The sequence below is a fragment of the Salvelinus fontinalis genome, chromosome 32, assembly GCF_029448725.1.
Source record: "Salvelinus fontinalis isolate EN_2023a chromosome 32, ASM2944872v1, whole genome shotgun sequence".
In the NCBI taxonomy this organism is placed as follows: domain Eukaryota; kingdom Metazoa; phylum Chordata; class Actinopteri; order Salmoniformes; family Salmonidae; genus Salvelinus; species Salvelinus fontinalis.
This window is the reverse complement of record NC_074696.1, coordinates 31,025,091-31,046,069: the sequence shown is the minus strand read 5'-3', so window position 1 is coordinate 31,046,069 and position 20,979 is coordinate 31,025,091. Positions and strand designations below refer to the sequence as shown.

The 20,979-nt window shown below is 41.4% G+C and overlaps 1 protein-coding gene across 1 annotated transcript in view; it reads right to left on the bottom strand.

Moving 5' to 3' along the window:
• Window positions 1-20,462, bottom strand: part of LOC129831074 (potassium channel subfamily K member 9-like) — a 40,542-nt gene extending 20,080 nt beyond the window's left edge. Inside the window, exon 1 of the mRNA XM_055894099.1 lies at window positions 18,770-20,462. Coding sequence (XP_055750074.1) covers window positions 18,770-19,370 — 601 coding nt within the window. The 5' untranslated portion in view covers window positions 19,371-20,462. The remainder of the gene's footprint in view (window positions 1-18,769) is intronic.
• Window positions 20,463-20,979: the final 517 nt, after the last annotated feature.

The window sequence follows — 20,979 nt, the reverse complement described above, 5'->3', positions numbered from 1 at the left end:
TCTTCCTATGTTCCTGCCTTTCTAGGGAGTTTTTCCTAGCTACTGTGCTTCTACACCTGCATTGCTTGCTGTTTGGGGTTTTAGGCTGGGTTTCTGTACAGCACTTTGGGACATCAGCTGATGTAAGGGCTTAATAGATACATTTGATTGATTGATTATAGTGTTATAAAGTTATTGGTATGATAAATCTTCTCTTGGTAAGTAGTCTGATGCTGACAGGTTGTAGTGTTAGAAAGGTATTGGTATGATAAATCTCTACACTTTACCCAACATGCCCTCCTTACCCAACTGTCGTGGAAAACCAGCTTTTTGCTAGTGCTCTGTGGCCCCCTCTTGACTCTTGGGGCCCGTGTCATTAGTCTCTGCCTGGCCCCTGACTTCCCCCTGTCTTCTCCAGTTGGAGGGCTGTTCAGCCGGGAAGGAGCTCCACAAACCAGACAGCCCCAGAACAGATACTGTTCAGCCGGGAGGGAGCTCCACAAACCAGACAGCCCCAGAACAGATACTGTTCAGCCGGGAGGGAGCTCCACAAACCAGACAGACCCAGAACAGATACTGTTCAGCCGGGAGGGAGCTCCACAAACCAGACAGCCCCAGAACAGATACTGCACAGAAGGGAGGGAACTGCAGTGGAAAGGGTCATACTCTTTCTCTCTATTTCTCCTAACTGCATGATAATCACAGTACATAAACAGTCACATGCTGAACATAAGCCAGAATATCAAATCAAGCTTTATTTATATAGCACCTTTCAGACATGGATGCAACGTAATTCGCTTCAAAGGAAAAAAACGGAATATTTACTACACACTTAACATCAGAGGATAAAAAAACTAAATAATAACAATACAGATTGAAAGATTAAAAAGCACCCCAATGAAAAGCTGAGCTAAAAATGTGTCTTTTAAGATCTCTTATAAATATGTCCACAGTTTCAGTCCCCCTCAGGTTCTCTTCCCGGCAATTCCAGAAGCTGGGGGCATAATAACTAAAGGCTGTCTCCCCATGCTTCTTGGTCCTAGGCTTTGGGATAGGTAAAAGGCCAGTGCCAGAGGTCCTGAGGAACCTACTGGGTACATAACTTAAAAGCATGTCTGACATGTATCGGGGTGCATAATTGTTGACTGATTTAAAAACCAACAGAAGAATCTTAAAATGTATTCTAAAACTCACAGGCAGCCAGTGCAGAGACCTTAATGCTGCAGCATACTGTATGTTTTGCAGTTGGCTTTCTGGGGTAGACCAGACAGGAGAGCATTACTGTAGTCAAGCCTGCTTGCAATAAAAGCATGGCTGATTCTGTCTGTATCAGCCTGAGAGAAGCTTAATTGTAAGTAATAAGTCATTATTTTTCTAAGAAGCTGGAACGTATAACAGGGAACATCTTTCACGTACAGAAGCTTTTTATAGTAGATATTTGTGCTCACGCTGCACACACATGGTCTATTTCTAAGCTACTGCTCACATTCTACGCTACTGCCCGTTACCTCACACTTCTGCATGTTGTGACTATCACTGTTCACATAGGGCTATTTATAGTTCAGCTTTTTAGCACATTGACATACACGCACACGCACACGCACACACACACACACACACACACACACACACACACACACACACAATGCCATTCCCTGCTGTGAACTGCAGGGGGAGCTGTGAGCACAGTGTCGATCAACTCTGGGGTTTATTAGACTATGCAAGCCATGAAAATCCACTGTACTGCAGCCCTTCCGTATGTGTGCTCTCTTCTACTACTGTGGCTCTATTGTTTTCCAGCCTCTAGGGACACACCGTTTAGAGTCACAGACACCACTTGTAGAGCACAGCATGCTCTAAACAGCCAGAGCAGTTCTTTCTGTGGCAATGGGTAGAGCTGATTTCACTGTTCCCACCACCATGTCTCTGGGGAGAACATCTACTGTGGTTGTGGTAGGCCAGTCTGCTTTTACAAGGCAAACTACGGCCTCTTAATGAACAGAAAAGGTCATTAGGTGAGTGCTTACCTTCGTCCTATTTCACACATGTTTTTTTACATATCCCACTCCCCTGAGACACCCTTGGAAAGTGGGGTCAGAGCTAGGAATCAGCCATTATTGATGGCAACCCAGGAGCAATTATGGTTAAGTGCCTTGCTCAAGGGCACATTGACAGATTTTTCACCTAATCAGCTCTGGGATTTGAACCGTCAACCATTTGATTACTAGCCCAACACACCTAACCACTAGGCTACCTGCCACCCCAGAGATAAAGCATGGATAGGATATCATAACTAAATGAGTCCTCCCATCACATAGATAAACCATATAGGAAGCAACACAGAGAAAAAGTAGTGACAACATCAACACATGTTGAGTTAACAACATGGACATGACACACCACATACACATTTCAGGAGAGGAATGCTTGAGAAGCAGAAGATAGTGAGCTGAGACCTAGCTGTTAGGCATTGTTGTGGTCTGCTGCTGGCTCACCCGATGAGGTGGGGTGGTCAGAGTGGACCAGGGGAATTAACTTCATGGATCAATAGCCTACTCGGAACCAGAAGAGGAGCAATGCTGAGCTGGAGGCGCAGGACTGGACCTAATGGGCTAAATGTCACAGCTCTTAATGCAGCCCCACCCACTGGCCAGGCTACCTCAACCCCCAGATCAGACTGCTATGTACAGATCTGTAATATTCCAGCTCAGAGAAGGTTCTGTGGGAACATGTTTGGTTAGTACCGATGATGGTCATGAATATCCAATCCAACTAGTGACTTTGTTGCAACAAGCCCCGAAACACCTTGTCATTCTGCATGCTGTGGTGTGATAGGGGTGACTGGGCTCTTTTACAGCTTATTATTCATTATATTTCTATTTTCTAAAATAAATATATTGTTTAGGCTACAAAATAGTGAAATGGTAAAAAAGTGTGGATTTTCTTTACAGCTGTTCTTCAAAACACACTTCAAATCATTAGAAGTAGTTTTGCTGATTCAAATGGACATTTATCATTGCACATTTGTTAATATGTATATATTATTATTATATATTAGTATTTTTATTATTATACATTTTTATTGTTTGTGTTGTTTTATTTCACTTTGTCCTGCATTGTTGGAGTTCAGAGCGCAATAATTCCACTGTACCCTGAAATTACATCTGCAACCCTGTACATGTGACTATTATACTCTCGTATCTAAGGAAAAATGCATATTTCTGGTCTGCTGTAATTCTTCATATGCGTCATTAATGTCAGCTGAGAGTCATTACGTTCATTAGGTTCTCCAGCCCTAGTCTTAAACTTTCAAAGTCACACTATAATTTGATAACAACTTATTTACTGGTTCCCATATTCATACAGTGCCTTGCAGAAGTATTCAAACCCCTAAGATCTTTTCACATTATTGTGTTACAAAGTGGGATTCAAATGGATTTAATTATCATTTTTTTGTCAATAATCTACAAAAAACACTTTGTAATGTCAAAGTGAAAGATTTCTGTTGTTCTGTTTTGGATAAATCATAACTAGGCAAGCCTAAATTAGTTCAGGAGTAAAATGTGGCTTATCAAATGACATAACAAGTTACATGGACTCACGTGTAATAGGCGTTGGCATGATTTCTTTATGACTAACCCTTTCTCTGTCCCCCATACATAAAACATCTGTCACGTCCCTCAGTCAAGAATTGAATTTCAAGCACAGATTTAACTACAAAGACCAGGGATCTTTTCAAATGCTTCATAAAGAAGGGCAGTGATTGGTTTATGGGTAACAACAACACATCAGACATTGAGTATCTCTTTAAGTATAGTATAGTTAATAATTATGCTGTGAATTATGTATTAAACCACCCTTACACATCTAAAATACAGTCGTCATTCTGAACTGAGCTGCGGGACTGGAATGAAGGAAAATTAAAGGGAGAGGGGGATACCTAGTCAGTTGTCCAACTGAATGTATTCAACTGAAATGTGTCTTCCGCATTTAACCCAACCCCTCTGAATCAGAGAGGTGCGGGGGGCTGCCTTAACCGACATCCACGTCTTCGGCACCCGGGGAACAGTGGGAAACTGCTCAGGGATGTTACCATGAGGCCATTGGTGATTTTAAAACAGCTACAGATCCAACAGAGGATGAATCAACAACATTGCATTGACTCCACAATAATGACCTAAACGACAGAGTGAGAAGAAGACCACAAATATACAGAATACAAATATTCCAAAACATGATTCTTGTATGCAACAAGACACTAAAGTAATACTGCAACAACAACAAAAAACCCAGCAAAGGAATACACTTTGTTGCCTAAATGCAAAGCCTTATGTTTGGGGAGAATCCAACACAACACATCACTGAGTAATTGCCTCCTGATTTTCAAACATGGTGGTGGCTGCATCATGTTATGGGTATGCTTGACTTCTGAGTTTTTCAGAATAAAAATAAATGGGATGGAACTAAGCACAAGCAGAATCCTAGAGGAAAACCTGCTTCAGTCTGCTTTACACCAGAGACTGGGAGAGGAATTCACCTTTCAGCAGAACAATAACCTACAACACAAGGCCAAATCTACACTGGAGTTGCTTACCAAGAAGACAGTGAATGTTCCTGAGTGGCCAAGTTACAGTTGACTTAAATCTGCTTGAAAATCTATGGCAAGAGCTTGAAAATAATAATGGGAAAATATTGCACAATCCATGTGTGCAAAGCTCTTATTGACTTACCTAAGAAGACTCCCAGCTGTAATCAATGCCATAAGTGTTTCTAACATGTATTGACTCAGGGAGCTGAATAGTTACACAATTACTTTATTTTAGTCATTTAAAAAAATGTGATTAATCTTTCAACAAAAAAATTGAATTTTTCTTCCACTTTGACATTACAGAGTATTCTGTGTAGATTGTTGACAAAAAATGGCAATTAAATTAATTTTAATCCTACTTTGTAACAATACTTTTGCAAGGCACTGTATATCAAACGTTACATATGTTTTAAGGCATAATGCAATATTTAAAGTGCATAAATCAATATATTAAACATGATTACTTATTTTTTATGCATTATTAATATCAGTACCCCTTTAACGCCAGTTACGCAACAGTTTTGAAAGATTCCTGCTTATTTTAATGTATTTTTTATAAGTATGGCTGGATAAGAAAAACTCTATGTATTTAATGGCATTTGATGTGTTATTTTAATATGAAGGTTTCAAGGCTAGGGTTGTTAGGGAATAAGATTAATTCATTAAATATATTTTTTTCAATGTTGTTCCTACTTGTTGTTCATAAATCTCAGTACTGGTCCAGATGCTTTAAAGTGTTGGTTTACGTGTCAGGAGATAACACATAACACAAGCCAAAAGGTACACTTGTTTTCCCCAAGACTTGCAGAGTTCAAGTGTTTAATCACTGTCTTTAACCAGAGAGAAACCAGAGACAGCAGGGGGTGATTGGATGGAGAGGAATCCTGCAATACTCTACCTTCTTAGAACAAAGACTAAAAGCCAAACCCTCACCAAAAAGTAATGCCATTACCTAGCCCAACACTAGCACATACTGAAAGTATGTGATTGAAAATACATTGGAGAATATTACATGTAAAAAGTACAAGAAACTCCCCACACAGGTACTCTAGATACTTCCTGTTTTCAGAAGAAAATATCTGCACAGGCAGTAGCCATTTTGCTACACTTTCTTCACAACCTCTATTTCGCAGACAGTGATGAAGAGAACTATATCGGCTGTAAACTCAGCACAAAGTGAAACACAGGAGGGGCTCTCCTTTGGTAATAGATGTTCCATGCAAGCTGCTCTTTGAAAATGGGGGTGATACTTAAATGAATAGAACATGAAAAATGAGTTTGATGAAACACGCAACACGCTGTGGAGCCCACTGTGGGTTTCAAGAGCATCCTCACCATGTGAACATTACACTGAAGGCTCTTAAGACCAGGGGACATATCCACAAAGCATCTCAGACTAGAAAATTGGTGTTAAGTGCTGAGAATAGAGACATTTTATTCCTACTCTTACGTGTAAAAATAAAAGCTATGCATGAAGCCTCTTTAGTCATAAGAGTCCTACCTAGTTGACAGATATTTAGGACACCTCATGAGCTGAGTTACCAGCAAGTATCTTGATAATAGAGAATGCAGTCAGTGGAACATGCGCTACATGCAATTGCTTTGGAGTTGTAGAAAGAATGTTTTAGAAATGTCTATATGATCAATCCATATATAATCTAGACCTCATGTGAAAAGGATTTCACATGAGCCCTATTCCACATAATATGCATACATGCTTATAACCACATAGGCTAATAAATAATCACATCTTTTTCTTTTGATTATTTAATTAACCTACATCATGTTATTTCAAGTTATCCCTTTGGAGGGCAATAACACCTAAAAAATGCCTGAAGTAAAGACATCTAGGGACTATGATAACGTTGATTGTAGTCGATAAAATGATAGACCTTTCAAACATTTTATGCAACATTATCAGCGAGTGATTTGATGCCAACTGTGTCAGAGCGATTTAGAGTTGTTAAACGGGAATGGGGAATGTGTTGATATACTGAATGGACACAACATTAAGAACACCTTCCTAATATTGAGATTCACCCACCCTTTTACCCTCAAAACAGACTCAATTCGTCGGGGCATGGACTCTACTTGTGACCCGTTTCAGGAAACTAGGCGTATGTCGCAAGTCACGACTTCACAGGAGAGCCGTTTGAACGTAAAAATGTGCAAAATGTGTTTTGGGGCAGAAATGCCATCTCAAACATGTGAGTTACACCCCTTTTTCCCCTCAGAACAGCCTAAGTTCATTGAGGCATCGACTCTACAAGGTGTCAAAAGCGTTCCACAGGGATGCTGGCCCATGTTGACTCCAATGCTTCCCACAGTTGTGTCAAGTTGGCTGAATGTCCTTTGGGTGGTGGACCATTCTTGATACACTCAGGAAACTGTTGAGCATGTAAAACCCAGCAGCGTTGCAGTTCTTGACACAAACCGGTGCGCCTGGCACCTACTACCATACCCCGTTCAAAGGCACTTCAATATTTTGTCTTGTCCATTCACCCTCTGAATGGCACACATACACAATCTATGTCTCAATTGTGTCAAACCTTAAAAATCTTTCTTTAACCTGACTCCCTTTCATCTACATTGATTGAAGTGGATTTAACAAGTGACATAAATAAAGGATCATAGCTTTCACCTGGTCAATCTATGTCATGGAAAGAACAGGTGTCCTTAATGTTTTGTACAGTCAGGTTTAAACAGGATTCCTGAGACATTTCTGAGATGCTTTGTGGATACGGGCCCAGGAGTCTCTGGGAGCTTTCTAGTCCTCAAAGTAACCAATACAGTCTAAACAAAATCTCCAAACAATTGCTGTCAAGACCACACAAACACACACCTCACCCCACCAAAAATGTGCTGCCACAACTTCATTTGCAGAACCACACACAAACACACCTACACACCTACACACACACACACACACACACACACACACACACACACACACACACACACACACACACACACACACACACACACACACACACACACACACACACACACACACACACACACACACACACACACACACACACACACACACACACACAGCACCAAACAACAATCACTGTCAAGACCACACTACCCCATTGACAGAACTCTTCACCAAACGATCTTTGTCAACAGCGGTTGGAGATGACAGCCCCTGAGGCACACACACCCTTCCATATACACAAAACACACACACCGTACACACAAAGTACACACACACACATCCCAAACAATCACTGTCAACGTTATGGTCCGGCTGATGTGGCTGTAGGAAATGACAGCTAAGTAGGGAAGGAGGGACAGAGTCCAGCTGTGAAGTGCCTTTGGCTACCGAGAGCTGTCAATCCCGCTGGCAGCAGACAGAAAAGTGAGTGTCCACTGTCATCATTCTCCACACTAGATGCTATCATCACGCTGGCAGACAGATGAGACATAGAGGCCGAAATGGCACCCCGCTCCCTATATTGTGCACTACTTTAAACCAGCGCCGATAGGGAATAGGGTGTATTACACAATACAATGTAGGAAATAGGGTGTATTACACAATACAATGTAGGGAATAGGGTGTATTACACAATACAATGTAGGGAATAGGGTGCCATTTCAGACGCAGCCAGAGAATCAGCTGGTGCTGTGTAGCTCCATCAGTCATACATATGACACATCACCTCTCTCCTGCACAAATTAGCAGCATAGGGTCTAGAGAGATACGGCCAAGGTAAACACGTAATGATTTATATTTTCCCTGTGCTACAGACGGCTATATCGGTCCACTAATACAGGACAAGTAAAGGCCCAGTGCACTACTTTTGCGACGAAAAACATATTTTCAAGGGGGTGCTGCAGCACACTCAGCACCCCTACTTCCCGCAGCTATGCTGAGGTCAACTCCACATAGCTCTTAGAAACAAAGGTGCTATCTAGAACCTGAAAGGGTTCTTCATCTGTCCCCAGAAGAGAACCCTTTAAAGAAAATCAACACAGTCTGAGTCACTGTCATTCAACTACACTAATAGAAAAAAGGGTTCCAAAAGGGTGCTTTAGCTGTCCACATAGGTGAACCCCTTTCGGTTCCAGGTAGAACCCTTTGGGTTCCATGTTCTACTTGGAACCAAAAAGCGTTCTACCTGGAACCAAAAAGGGTTCTCCTATGGGAACAGCAAAAGCACCCTTTTGGAACCCTTTTTTACAAGAGTGTAGTTAATTGACAGTGAATGAGACTGTGTTGATAGTGTTAACAGTGAATCAGACTGTGTTGATAGTGTTAACAGTGAATCAGACTGTGTTGATAGTGTTGACAGTGAATCAGACTGTGTTGATAGTGTTGACAGTGAATCAGACTGTGTTGATAGTGTTGACAGTGAATCAGACTGTGTTGATAGTGTTAACAGTGAATCAGACTGTGTTGATAGTGTTGACAGTGCTTATCCCCTGTCTATTGCAGCGACTGTACCCAGAACATGGTGGTCAGACTTTTATAGCTCCAGTAGTTGCTGTTATGGTAGAAAGACGTGGGCAGTGTTTGTATTGGAGAATCTAACTAGTCGTGACACACAACAGCAACACAGCGCTTCAAAGAGCTTATTCCTGGCTCCCATGAAAGCTATTGTTCTGAGAGCAATAAGAATGTCAGTGCACCTGTCCTACACTCAGGTGTACACACACACACACACGCACGCACGCACGCGCGCACACACACACACACACACACACACACACACACACACACACACACACACACACACACACACACACACACACACACACACACACACACACACACACACACACACACACACACACACACACACACACACACACACACACACACACACACACAAGGCAATGGGAGCTTTTCATCTCACACAGCGTCATCAGAGATTTAAAGATATTGTTGCCTTGAATGATGTCAATCTATACACACCGTTTTCACACTTAGCTGTAATCCAGTAAGACATCAACAGCTTTTTCAATTTTGATTGAGCAGTGCCATGTTTCTTGCTCTGTATTAGAGGGAAAGAAATGTAAATGGCCTATTAGACTAATACATTTTGTGCCTTTTGAAGAGAGTACTTTGTGACTAATGCTCTGTGTCCATGTCACGTTCCATCAGTGTACCCCATTACCAATTCAAAGGCATGATTTAATCGCAGGCCCGAAATCACTACAGGGAAAAGCTCTAGAAGTGTTTTCCCACCCCAGGATACATACGGGCCCTGGTGGACGTAGCGCAGTAACTAGAGAATAGGGTGTCCTTTGGGACGAAGCCTGTAATAACGTGTTACATCACAGCCTCTTTAGTAACCTGTGCTTATTCCATCACTGTACTCTATTCCCTGGACTGTACATGACAGACTCAGCAACTCAGACCCCACTTCTGCAAGACATGGGGTTTTTCACCTCTGGGTCTACTTTCGGCCCACCACAGGACTGTGTTAGCCTGTAAAACTAAAGTTTATTCTGTGCAGCTAATGCAAGGCCTTAGGTCTCTGGTAAACTAGTCATACGAGTGTGGTTCACCATCGAAACCACGTCCATTACAAAAGCACCCTTTGCCTATGCAGTCTTTCTTCACACACTGATGTACAGAGCCAAGAAACGTCTTCTCGTTCCAAGCAATTAGTCAGATAAATTAGTGGAATCAACCCCCAAGCCAATGTGGACACAGTGGAAACGTGAGTTAGACCTGCAAACAGAGCAAAATCACCACGACGACACGGCACGCAGCGTCTCCACGGCAACAACCAGGGTTCTAACGCGGCTACAGCTGTTCTCATATGCGCTCATCTCACCTCAGCTTCTAAATCAGGACGATCACAAGCTATTTATAGATTACTAGCAGTTAGCAGTGTTGGTGGCCATGGTGATGATGAGGAGGATGAGGAGGATGATGATGATGATGATGATGATGATGATGATGATGATGATGATGATGATGATGATGATGATGATGATGATGATGATGATGATGATGATGATGATGATGATGATGACGACTTTGTTTGAATATCAACTGTAGTTAAAGTAGTCAAGTTCAGGGAATAATTCTACAGTGTCTGATTTTATTTTATTACACACAATGAGCAGAGCCAGATTCCTACAGCAAAGCTACAGTAAAGTTCTCTCTCGAATGACTTCTCAAAATCAATTTGACGATATGACAGTTCTGTATCCAGAGTTGTGGGTATCAACTTTCTTTGTTCACCTATGTTGTGCACGCACACACACACACACACACACACACACACACACACACACACACACACACACACACACACACACACACACACACACACACACACACACACACACACACACACACACACACACACACACTGTACATAAAAAACATCACAAATCATGTTGTTTCAACTAATTATTATTAAGTGACTGGCCTTTTTTACTAAACGTTTCAGTAAAGGTGTTACATCAATTTTTTTAAACATTTTGGCCCAAACTTAGCTCCAACCTAAGAAAATGTGGGCAAAAATTCTGTCAACTTAAAATGATGTGTTTGCTCAATTTGTCTCATATGTTAATTCAACCCCAAAACATGTTGGCTTGTTACCAGAAAAAGTCTGTGGAACTAGTTACACACACAGTGCTTTTAACATACAGTGTTTTCAACTTACATATTTGACACATGATTACATTGTGCGTGTTCATTTATATAATAACTGGTATTCAATATGTTTTCACCTGGGATTTGAACTCAAAACCTCTCGGTTTATGGCATCCCGACCTTCCTGCTACACCCCTATGTCTCTATCAGTTAACGTGTTAATGTGTTAAAACTTAATGTGACTATTCTCTCATCATTGATTTGATTGACTTAAGTGTTCTGTATAGTTGTCTAATGTTGCTGGGTCATATTACTCTGTTTAATGTTACCCCTTAATCACTATTAAACATGAAATAGTTTTTATTGAGATTTACTTTGAAGTGCAAAGCGCAATACCATTGAAATCAGGCATTGGCACAGACATGGTGGTGTGGGAGGAAGAATGGAATACTGCACTCAAGAGATTGTGAGTTCAAATCCCAGGTGAGAACATATGTGTGTAACTAGTTCCATAGCTTTATTGTTGCTGGTAAAATGCCAAAATAATAATTTCTATTTGAATAAACATATGAGACAAATTGAGCAAACACACAATTTAAGTTGACTTACCTTTTCTCATGTTGGAGCTAAGTTTGGGCCAACTAAAAAGGGAAAAGGCTGTGCACACGCACACACACACACACACACGCACACACGCACACGCACACGCACACACACACACACACACACACACACACACACACACACACACACACACACACACACACACACACACACACACACACACACACTGAGAGGTTCCCAAGGTTCACTCTGCCCTTCCGATGTCTATCCAGCCGGCGCTAACACCTACAGCCAACATTATCAGCCGTGTGTACATAACATTCACCATTTGTGTTTAAGTTGTTTTTTTAACCCCTCACATGGCAAGCCGTTAGTGTCAAGTCAAGTGACTCATCCTACTGCTGAATGTTTGGATGGAAAAACAAATAGTTTGTTTCTTTATCTGAATTTGGAACGTGTCTCTTACAATGTAATAACCTCTGTATAATTGAATTTCCATAACTATCATGTAGATAGGCTATAGCAAGATTGATTAATTGGAGAATATTTTTACATTTTACATTTTACATTTTAACATTTACATTTACATTTTAAGTCATTTAGCAGACGCTCTTATCCAGAGCGACTTACAAATTGGAAAGTTAATACATATTCATCCTGGTCCCCCCGTGGGAATTGAACCCTGGTCCCCCCGTGGGAAATGAACCCACAACCCTGGCGTTGCAAGCACCATGCTCTAGTTCATATTATTCAAACATAACAGGCAACTAACCCCTTCCCCATCTATTGAAACCAGAAAAGCATGAGCCACGGGCTGAGTATGAGCCAGGTCAGGTGAACTCATTATGACTCAAGCCATCAATGCACGCTACAGCCATGCATAGCCATGGGCTGATCCACTGATTAAACACTTAGTACAATAATAAACGTATAGGCTATACATGTATCTCACAGTACTGGCCGTGGTCCTTTACCACATTACAGATTGTGAAGAAACATGTTTTCCAAAAGAAAAGGAGGTTGTGTTCATACTGTTGACCTCTGTTTTCATGAGGCAAAGTCCCCCTGGTATCCTTTACTTTCCTATGGGATGTCTCAGTCTGCACCTAAGTCAGGGGTGTCAAACAAACGGCACGCGGACCGGATCCAGCCCATGAGGGGTTCCAATCAGGCCCGAGGCTGGTTAGAGTCAAAAGAAAAGGAACAAACTCAACATGCTTTAAAATGACTAAAACCGTTACCGATGCACAATCATTATCATTACCTTGGCCTATGTGATTGCATGCCTTGCTTGTGCGCATGTGAGTGTTTGTAGGCTATGTTACCTTCATTTTCCACGCCTCCACAAGGTGGAATGCATCCCCAGAAATACTTTCTACTTCTCCTGGATTGTAGGAAAACATACTGTACTTTCTGAAAGGCTCATGGGTTATGACATACTTTATAATGAATCGGTAAGTGGAGCTGCTTTCTGTAGCCTCTGTACAGCAGGCTGTGTTGCGTGTCTTTGAACAGGTTTCACTGGACCTTTAAGAATCTGAACACATAACTAAACACTTTTCTGTAGCATTTTTTAAACGCAGCGAGGCATTTGGAATTTCACCGAAAACGCGTCACGGTGTTTAGATTGTAAACGCCAGAACATGTTTATTCGTTGTAACACTTTTTAAACACATGCACACGTTTATACAACACCTAACATTGTATTGTTTTAACAGGGTGTAAAGCAGTATTTACATATTTCCCAGCATGTGTGCTTTTGTGTGGATCGTGCGAGATACCCACCCATGACTGTGTTTATTAGTGACACAGACATGATTGTTGCATTCAATTATTATATTTCTGAAGCCTTCTTCAAGTGACTGCCTAACTGAATGTATTTCAATTAAAAATAAACCCTTTAATGACCACATATTATATATTTAATGAGGCCTTTAGTTATGGCCTAGACATAACTATGGCCTAGACTCCTCCTAATTATGGCCTAGACTCCTCGACATTATGGTCTAAAAATCCTGGCTCATGGGCCACATCAGACCTGCAAGTCACAATATGCTGGTTTGTGAAGTGATTAGAGAGAGGATATCCAACAATTTGAATATGTTATAACCCACAACTTGCACTCAGAGTGACTGCTATGGTGAAGGTTAACAAACAAGACTACCTAAACCATCTAAACTGGAACAACCATCTCAGTAACAGGTACAATATGTCCAACCCCTTAAAGATTTGATTTGTTCAGAAAAATATAAGTGATTTATCTTTGTATAGTATACGATCAATGAATCAATCAATGTGCATGAGGAAACAGATACAGTATTAAAATAAACTATTCTAAATATCAATCTGCAACAAAGCATGCTGGGAAATATTATAATGGGGCCCCTCCCACATCTTTGAAGTCAGCACAGTCGAGTAACAACAATACCATGCGATTGAAAGATTTCTTGAATCAAATGTCTCGTTCAGTTGTGCTGAAATGTAGGTAAGGTGACAGACATTCCTAACACTGATCTGAATAAAAGGCATGGAAAGTCACATCTATTTATAATGACCAAATGCACTCTAAACAGGACTGTGGGAAAGTACACACTAGTGTTTAAAACCTGAACACTTAGGAGTTATAGGTGTTCTCCTGGTTGGAAGTTGACTGGAAAAGGTTGACTGTCATATTTATTCTTGCATTGTAAATACCTCTTTTTAAGATTTGAACACCCATTGGCAAATCTAAATGCCTAGTGTTTAAGTATAAACACTGAGGTTTAGGTTATAAATGTGTCACGTTTCATGTTCCATGTGTCCACATCATTAAGGAATTATCATGGTCCACACATGATTAAAAAAAAGTTATATAGCTGCACCATTGAGAGCATCACGACTGGCTGCATCAACACATGGTACGGCAACTGCTCGGCATCCGACACCAAGGTGCTACAGAGGGTAGTGCGTACGGCCCAGGACATCACTTGGGCCGAGCTCCCTGCCACCCAGGACCTCTATACCAGGTGGTGTCAGACGAAGGCCCTACACATGTTCTACAACTCCAACCACCCAACTCTCTGCTACCACACAGCAAGAGGTACCGATGCACCAAGTCTGGAACCAACAGGAGCCTGAACAGCTTCTACCCCCAAGCCAAAAGACTGCTAAATAGTTAGTAAAACAGTTAACCAAAGCTACCCGGACTATCTGCACTGACCCTTTTTGCAGTAACTCTTTTGACTCATCACATACACTGCTGTTACTGTTTATTATCTATCCTGTTGCCTAGTCACTTTGTCCCTACCTATATGTACATATCTACCTCAATCACCTCGCACCCCTGCACATGGACTCGGTACTGGTACCCCGTGAATATAGACAAATGTTGACTCATTGTGTATTTATTCCTTGTGTTAATATTTGTCTATTTTTCTATTATTTCTATTTCTATTTTTGTCTGCATTGCTGGGAAGGGCCCGTAATTAAACATTTCACTGTTAATCTACACCAGTTGTTTACAATGTATATGAAAAATACAATTTGATATGATGGTTATACAGTGTAGGCTATAGCAAGATTGGAATAATATCTGATTCATGGGAGACTGTGTGTTTAAACATGTCTGCATTATTCAAACATAACAGGCACCTAACCCCTTCACCATCTGTTGAAACCAGAAAAGCACATATGAGCCAGGGCAGGTAAACTCATTATAACTCAAGCAGAGACAATCTACAGCCAAACATAAACGATGATAACCAGGTGATAATGCCAGGAGCTGTTCTTTCAGGGCTATAGCACTAATAGCTCATGGGAAAGCGCAGTCTCAATGTGTCACTGCTGAAAACAGTGGTATTAAATCCACTGTAGGCTATAATTTCATTGTGATTTTGAATATGTATCCTAAATGATATAAGCTGAAACAAACAACGGGAATATGGCCAAACTCTAAAGGGATCATTTCACATTCAAATGGACAAATAAACAAATAGACCTGAACAGTCCATTGTACATGTAGCTACAACTCTAAAAGCACATTAAAATGCATGCGCTTTTAGTGTTGTTAGCTGCTGTAACATACACAATATAATGGATGCATACTACCGTCATTTTCACTCTCCAGTAGTCATTTAAGTGTTGCTAGGCACATCTGAAGACATGCTTAGTGCATTAGTTTCCTTTGCACCGTTATGTGCCCGTGTTGAATAATATCATATGTAGATGGTGTCCATAATGTAGAAGGTTTCACACCACCTCTCTGCTTCAGAGGGGATGGGTTAAATGTCCCTTTCCCTAATAGAGGTCTAAAGCCCACCCACTCTGGTCTTTGATACAGTTTAATCAGACGTTGCTTGGGGGAAATTAATATTGGTTGTTATCTCCAAAACAGAAACGTTTCAGGAATTGGGAAAAAATGTATATATTTTCCCCATTAACGAAAATACAATTATGAAACTTCAGATGCTATTTTGAAAATATGTTCTTGGTCCAAGAGTCGTGAAATGTTCAGAGTACATTGGGGGGAGTTACTCCTTTCAATAAATGTTTTTAGAAATGTATTTGCGAGGTTTTCCTCGGACAGCAACGTATTTCAAAAACAAATAATAAAACATTCACTCTTAATTTTCGAGTAATGTAGGTCTAAAAAGGGTTAATGTCTTTGTGTTATTCAACTTGTTACGGGTCCCTATGTTACCCAGGCCTGATCGACAGGTTAAATATGTCAATTCTGACATAAATAAATGTCTCTGTATGTCCATGAAGTCATGTAGGCCTACCAGTTTACTAAATGTGGGCCTTTAGTAAAGAAACATTGCGTGCAAAGCTGTGTGCCTACTCTCAGTGTAGAAACAATGCTCTCTAATCTACTGCCTGGATTTTTTTGGTCCTTCACAAAGACCATTAGGATTTTGTCTTGTTTTATAGAAATGCTGATTCACCCTAAAACGATTGTTTGCTTAAAGATATTTCTATATTATGGCGGAGATCAAATCCAGCTAGACCTTTCACTGTAATTTTGGCAATACCACTTCAATCAAGAAACTAGCATGTTCATTGAGGCCCTAAGCTGAATAAAGGCCATGCAAATGCCGACATTAAAGGCACCAGGCTACTCTGAATATGTGCTAAAGTTGTAGGCCTATAACCTACAGTACGCCTGTTGACCCCGTTGGTATTTTCTACACGTATATCCTATAGCATATATACTGTACATCTGTTTTGTATGTTTTCTTCTATCAAAGTGGATATACCTCAGGATACGATTCGTTGGAGGACAAGGACCTGATCGTTTGGCCGAGAAAGGGTTATGGGCGTTTTATTCGGCCTGCTCGTGTATGGCCAGCTGCAGATCATCCCTCATGATGTGGTTGATGGCAGCGCAGCTCACAGGAGCTAGAGGAGCTGTCCTTTCAGCACCACGTGCAGCGCAGCTCATGTTCAAGCTGCAGCAACAGCTGATGGAACGAACTTCAGTTAAGGTTACATGCACACAATCATAACGCGGGAAGAGGGGGGGGGGGGGGGGGGGGGGGGGGGGTACTAGTATAGGCCCGGTCCACTACTTTTGTGAAATAACTGTTTATTATTTTTTAAATAAAATAATTTGTATTCATTCATTTTCAAGGGGTGCTGCAGCACCCTCAGCACCGCTACTTCCCCGTCAATGCACACAATAATGCGATTATTATTGCCTGTCAGGTTAATATAATAGTTTGTTTAAAACGTTTACATGCTTTGCAAAAATAACGATTACCCCAATAATCCTGTTTACATGGAAACATCTGAAAGCAGGCTACTGATGAGACATTTGATAATTGCAGAACATCGTCAAACAATATAAACGTTCTACCACAGTGACCATGTTATTTTTGCAAAGACTATTTGATTCTGGGTTCAGACATATCATTTTTGTATGTGAAAACTACTTATAAGACGAATACTTTTCCGAACTCACTTAACTCGCTTAATGGTGCTGGCACATGCGCAGATCAAATTGACCGCTGGGCCGTCGATTAACTTCTTTACAAATCCTAATAATTCGAAAGATTGCTCAGAAAACCCGGTGTTTTAATCGGTGTATGCTTACTTCGATTATGACCTTACACTGATTAAGATACGCAGAGTAAGGTGTTTACATGACTAATGCAATACTCGGCCTTCTGCCATAATCAGTTTAATGTCGAGTGTTTTGTGTGAATGTAAACATATTGATGCCTTCACAGTTTTTTATATAGTGTTGGCGTGTTATCAATCAGAGCATTTTGTAACCTGCCACTTGCATGATCTGCCATTAAATCCTGGATTCAAACATGTTGTCTACAGGGGTAACCAATGCAGATGCAGCAACAGTCGTGCAGTTCAAATTATTATACATGTAGGCTTATCATTATTTGGTTTCCAAAAATGTGTTCAAGCCTATCTCAGTGGCGTCGTAGGCCACTCCTACTTTGATGGTGCATTGTGGTACTCGGGGGAATGGTTGCATACATAGTAGCCTAAGTCTGCTTTTCGTGTAGGCTATTGATCTTTTCTCATTAAATTGATGAGCTGCTGAAATCTATAATGGAAATTGTCAGTTTATCCAGATAGACAGACACATTATGTTGTTGCTACTGATTATAGTGATGCCTTTTTTCCAGATCTATAAAGTTGATGTGCCAGAAACATTGTACACAGGTGGCATTTTACTGTTATTGCGTCATCATTTTGTTTTGCCTGTTAACATACCGGAGTTATTTAGCAAAAACTACATTTTACCTACTTTTCTAAAACAATTGATGTTGCATAATGAACAGGTTTAAGGGTTAATACCGGGTAGTGGGCATAGACTACCTGTTGCTGGACTAAGTTTAGTGAAACACATGTCTGCATAATGCTGTGTTGACTTTAATTCGTTGTGCTATATAGTGTTGTAAGTGATATAGTAACTATTTAAACTGTAGCCTACTAACCACCTAACATCCACGGCCCATGACTGTCATTAGGCTATAGTCTACACTTTAAATCTCCGCATGAATGACATTATATTGACACAGTGGTTGTGCGTAATCCTGTTACGCAATTAAATCTCCATGGACTGTAGACTGCAGACTCACCTATGGTGGTGATGACTGTGATGGCAAAGTAAAAAGATCCCGCAAATTTCCACTGAACTCCGGCCCTGTGGGGCTCGGCCTCCATAATGATGGTCTCCAGTTTGCGGTAGTCGTCCTCGCTAATGTTGTATTTCCCTTGGAGACGCTTCTCCTCTGCCTCCAGCTGTTCTTTCTCCCGCATCTCGAAGTCAGACTCCAGGGCATCGAACACCGCGGCACCGACCAGCAGGTACGTGAACGTGCAGATGATCAGGGACAAGGTCCGCACGTTCTGCCGCTTCATGACCACCAGGAACCGGCGAGTGAGGGGCTCATGTCCCCTCCGATCCCCCGGGAAGGCTGCGCAGCAATCGGGAAAGCGTTGGCAGCGGCTGAAAGAGGAGGGACAGACTGGCGCGTGTTGGTGACGGTGGGTGCGGTGGACAGAAGAGCAGTAGTGGAGACTGCTATGTGTGTGATCCCTGTAACAGGTCCCCAAATCCTGCTCCGGGTTCGCAGAGAGACACAGGAGACTGCTCGATCGCCGGGACCACGAGCCCTGCAGCCTAGACACTCTGCGCAAAACCTGCCCAAACCAAGTCCTCCAAGCGCGTAGTGCCATCAACAAGCAGCTGCTAGATTCCTGCTGTCTTCTTATCGAAAAGTCAACGTTTTTTTTACGAATTCAATTTAACACATGGCAAAATAATATTCAATTATTTTTCTTGTGAATCTGTAAATGCTTGATGCGGAATTCTCAGGTTGTGCATGCATTCCTGGAAGATTTAAAGAGAAATTAACCGGTTCAACAGAGGTTGGATGCGGGTGAAGCATAGGCTATTTTCGCATTTGCTCCCAGTAAGTTTCAGTAAGCAGCAACCTGTTCATCTCGCTACCTCATCTGAAGTGTCAGGCTATTTTTAACAACGAACCATCCCCCCATTTGTACATAATCAATTGACTGTGTGGAATCTAGAAATACAGCTCAGAAATATAAGGCATCGCCAGAAGTAATTTCCATTTGATTCACAATGTGTTGGGCTGAGTCCTCGATAAGATACACGAGGAGAGGAACAACACAGCGCAGGATCCGCCAGAAAAAAAGTCTACTCACTTGATTCGCGCTCTGTGGATCTTAACCTAGGCAAAACTCAACAAAGATCTAACACTGTGCACAGCGTAATTCCTGTCCATTGCGGAATTATTCACTACCGATTCCTTTCCTCATATCGGATCATATTGCCATGATTTATGGTAAAGATAAAACTATCCCAAAACGGTGACTGGAAGAGCTACTCGTCATCAATAAATCTACATTAACTACAGGTTTCATTTCAAATGTTCCCTTCTTAGAATAGTGCCGCAGAACAAAACGTGCATTGTCACTGTATAACCTACTCAAGCAACCCGGAGCAGGAAAACCCGAAATACCGGTATAGCCTGGTGCTGTCTCATGTTAGGCGCGCGGTGACTACCGGCTCAGCTGCGCCCACCAAGTGCTCTCCAGGCCCGAGCTGATTTCCCCGCGGGCTTCCAATTAACTGGAGTTAAATTAGAAAAAGGTTCGGGTTTTCCTCGTTAGTAGAAGTTACTCGAGGCCATCAATTAACGCTAGAGAGAGAGAGAGAGAGAAGCACTTTGATGATGAAACCGAACACTGCGTGTCCTCACAGGCTAAGGATGCTGAGTGTGTGGAATCTCCTGTCAGAAGTGTGGTAGGCTAGACCATTTAGGAGACCGTTGAGATCTGATTCTCCATCTATTGTATTTTAGGACATTCTATTTTAAGACATTCTAATTGTTAAACATGTTTACTTAAAGCCGTCTTCCTCCCGAGGGGCATCTCTTAATACACCCCCTGTCCCAGGTCACCCCTTCTCCTCACACCCCTCCTGCAGCGTCCACTCTCACTCATTATCAACACGAGATTACTTCCAAACACATGACCAACTCACATACAGTGCCTTCAAAAGTATTAAGACCCCTGGACTTTTGTTACGTTACAGCCTTATTCTAAAATTGATGAAATATGTTTTTCCTCGTCAATCTACACACAATGCCACATAATGACAAAGCGAAAATAGTTTTTTTAGAAATGTTAGCAAATTTATTTAAATAAAAAACAAAAACACCTTATTTACATAAGTATTCAGACCCATTGCTATGAGACTTGAAATTGAGCTCAGGTGCATCCTGTTTCCATTGATCATCCTTGAGATGTTTCTACAACT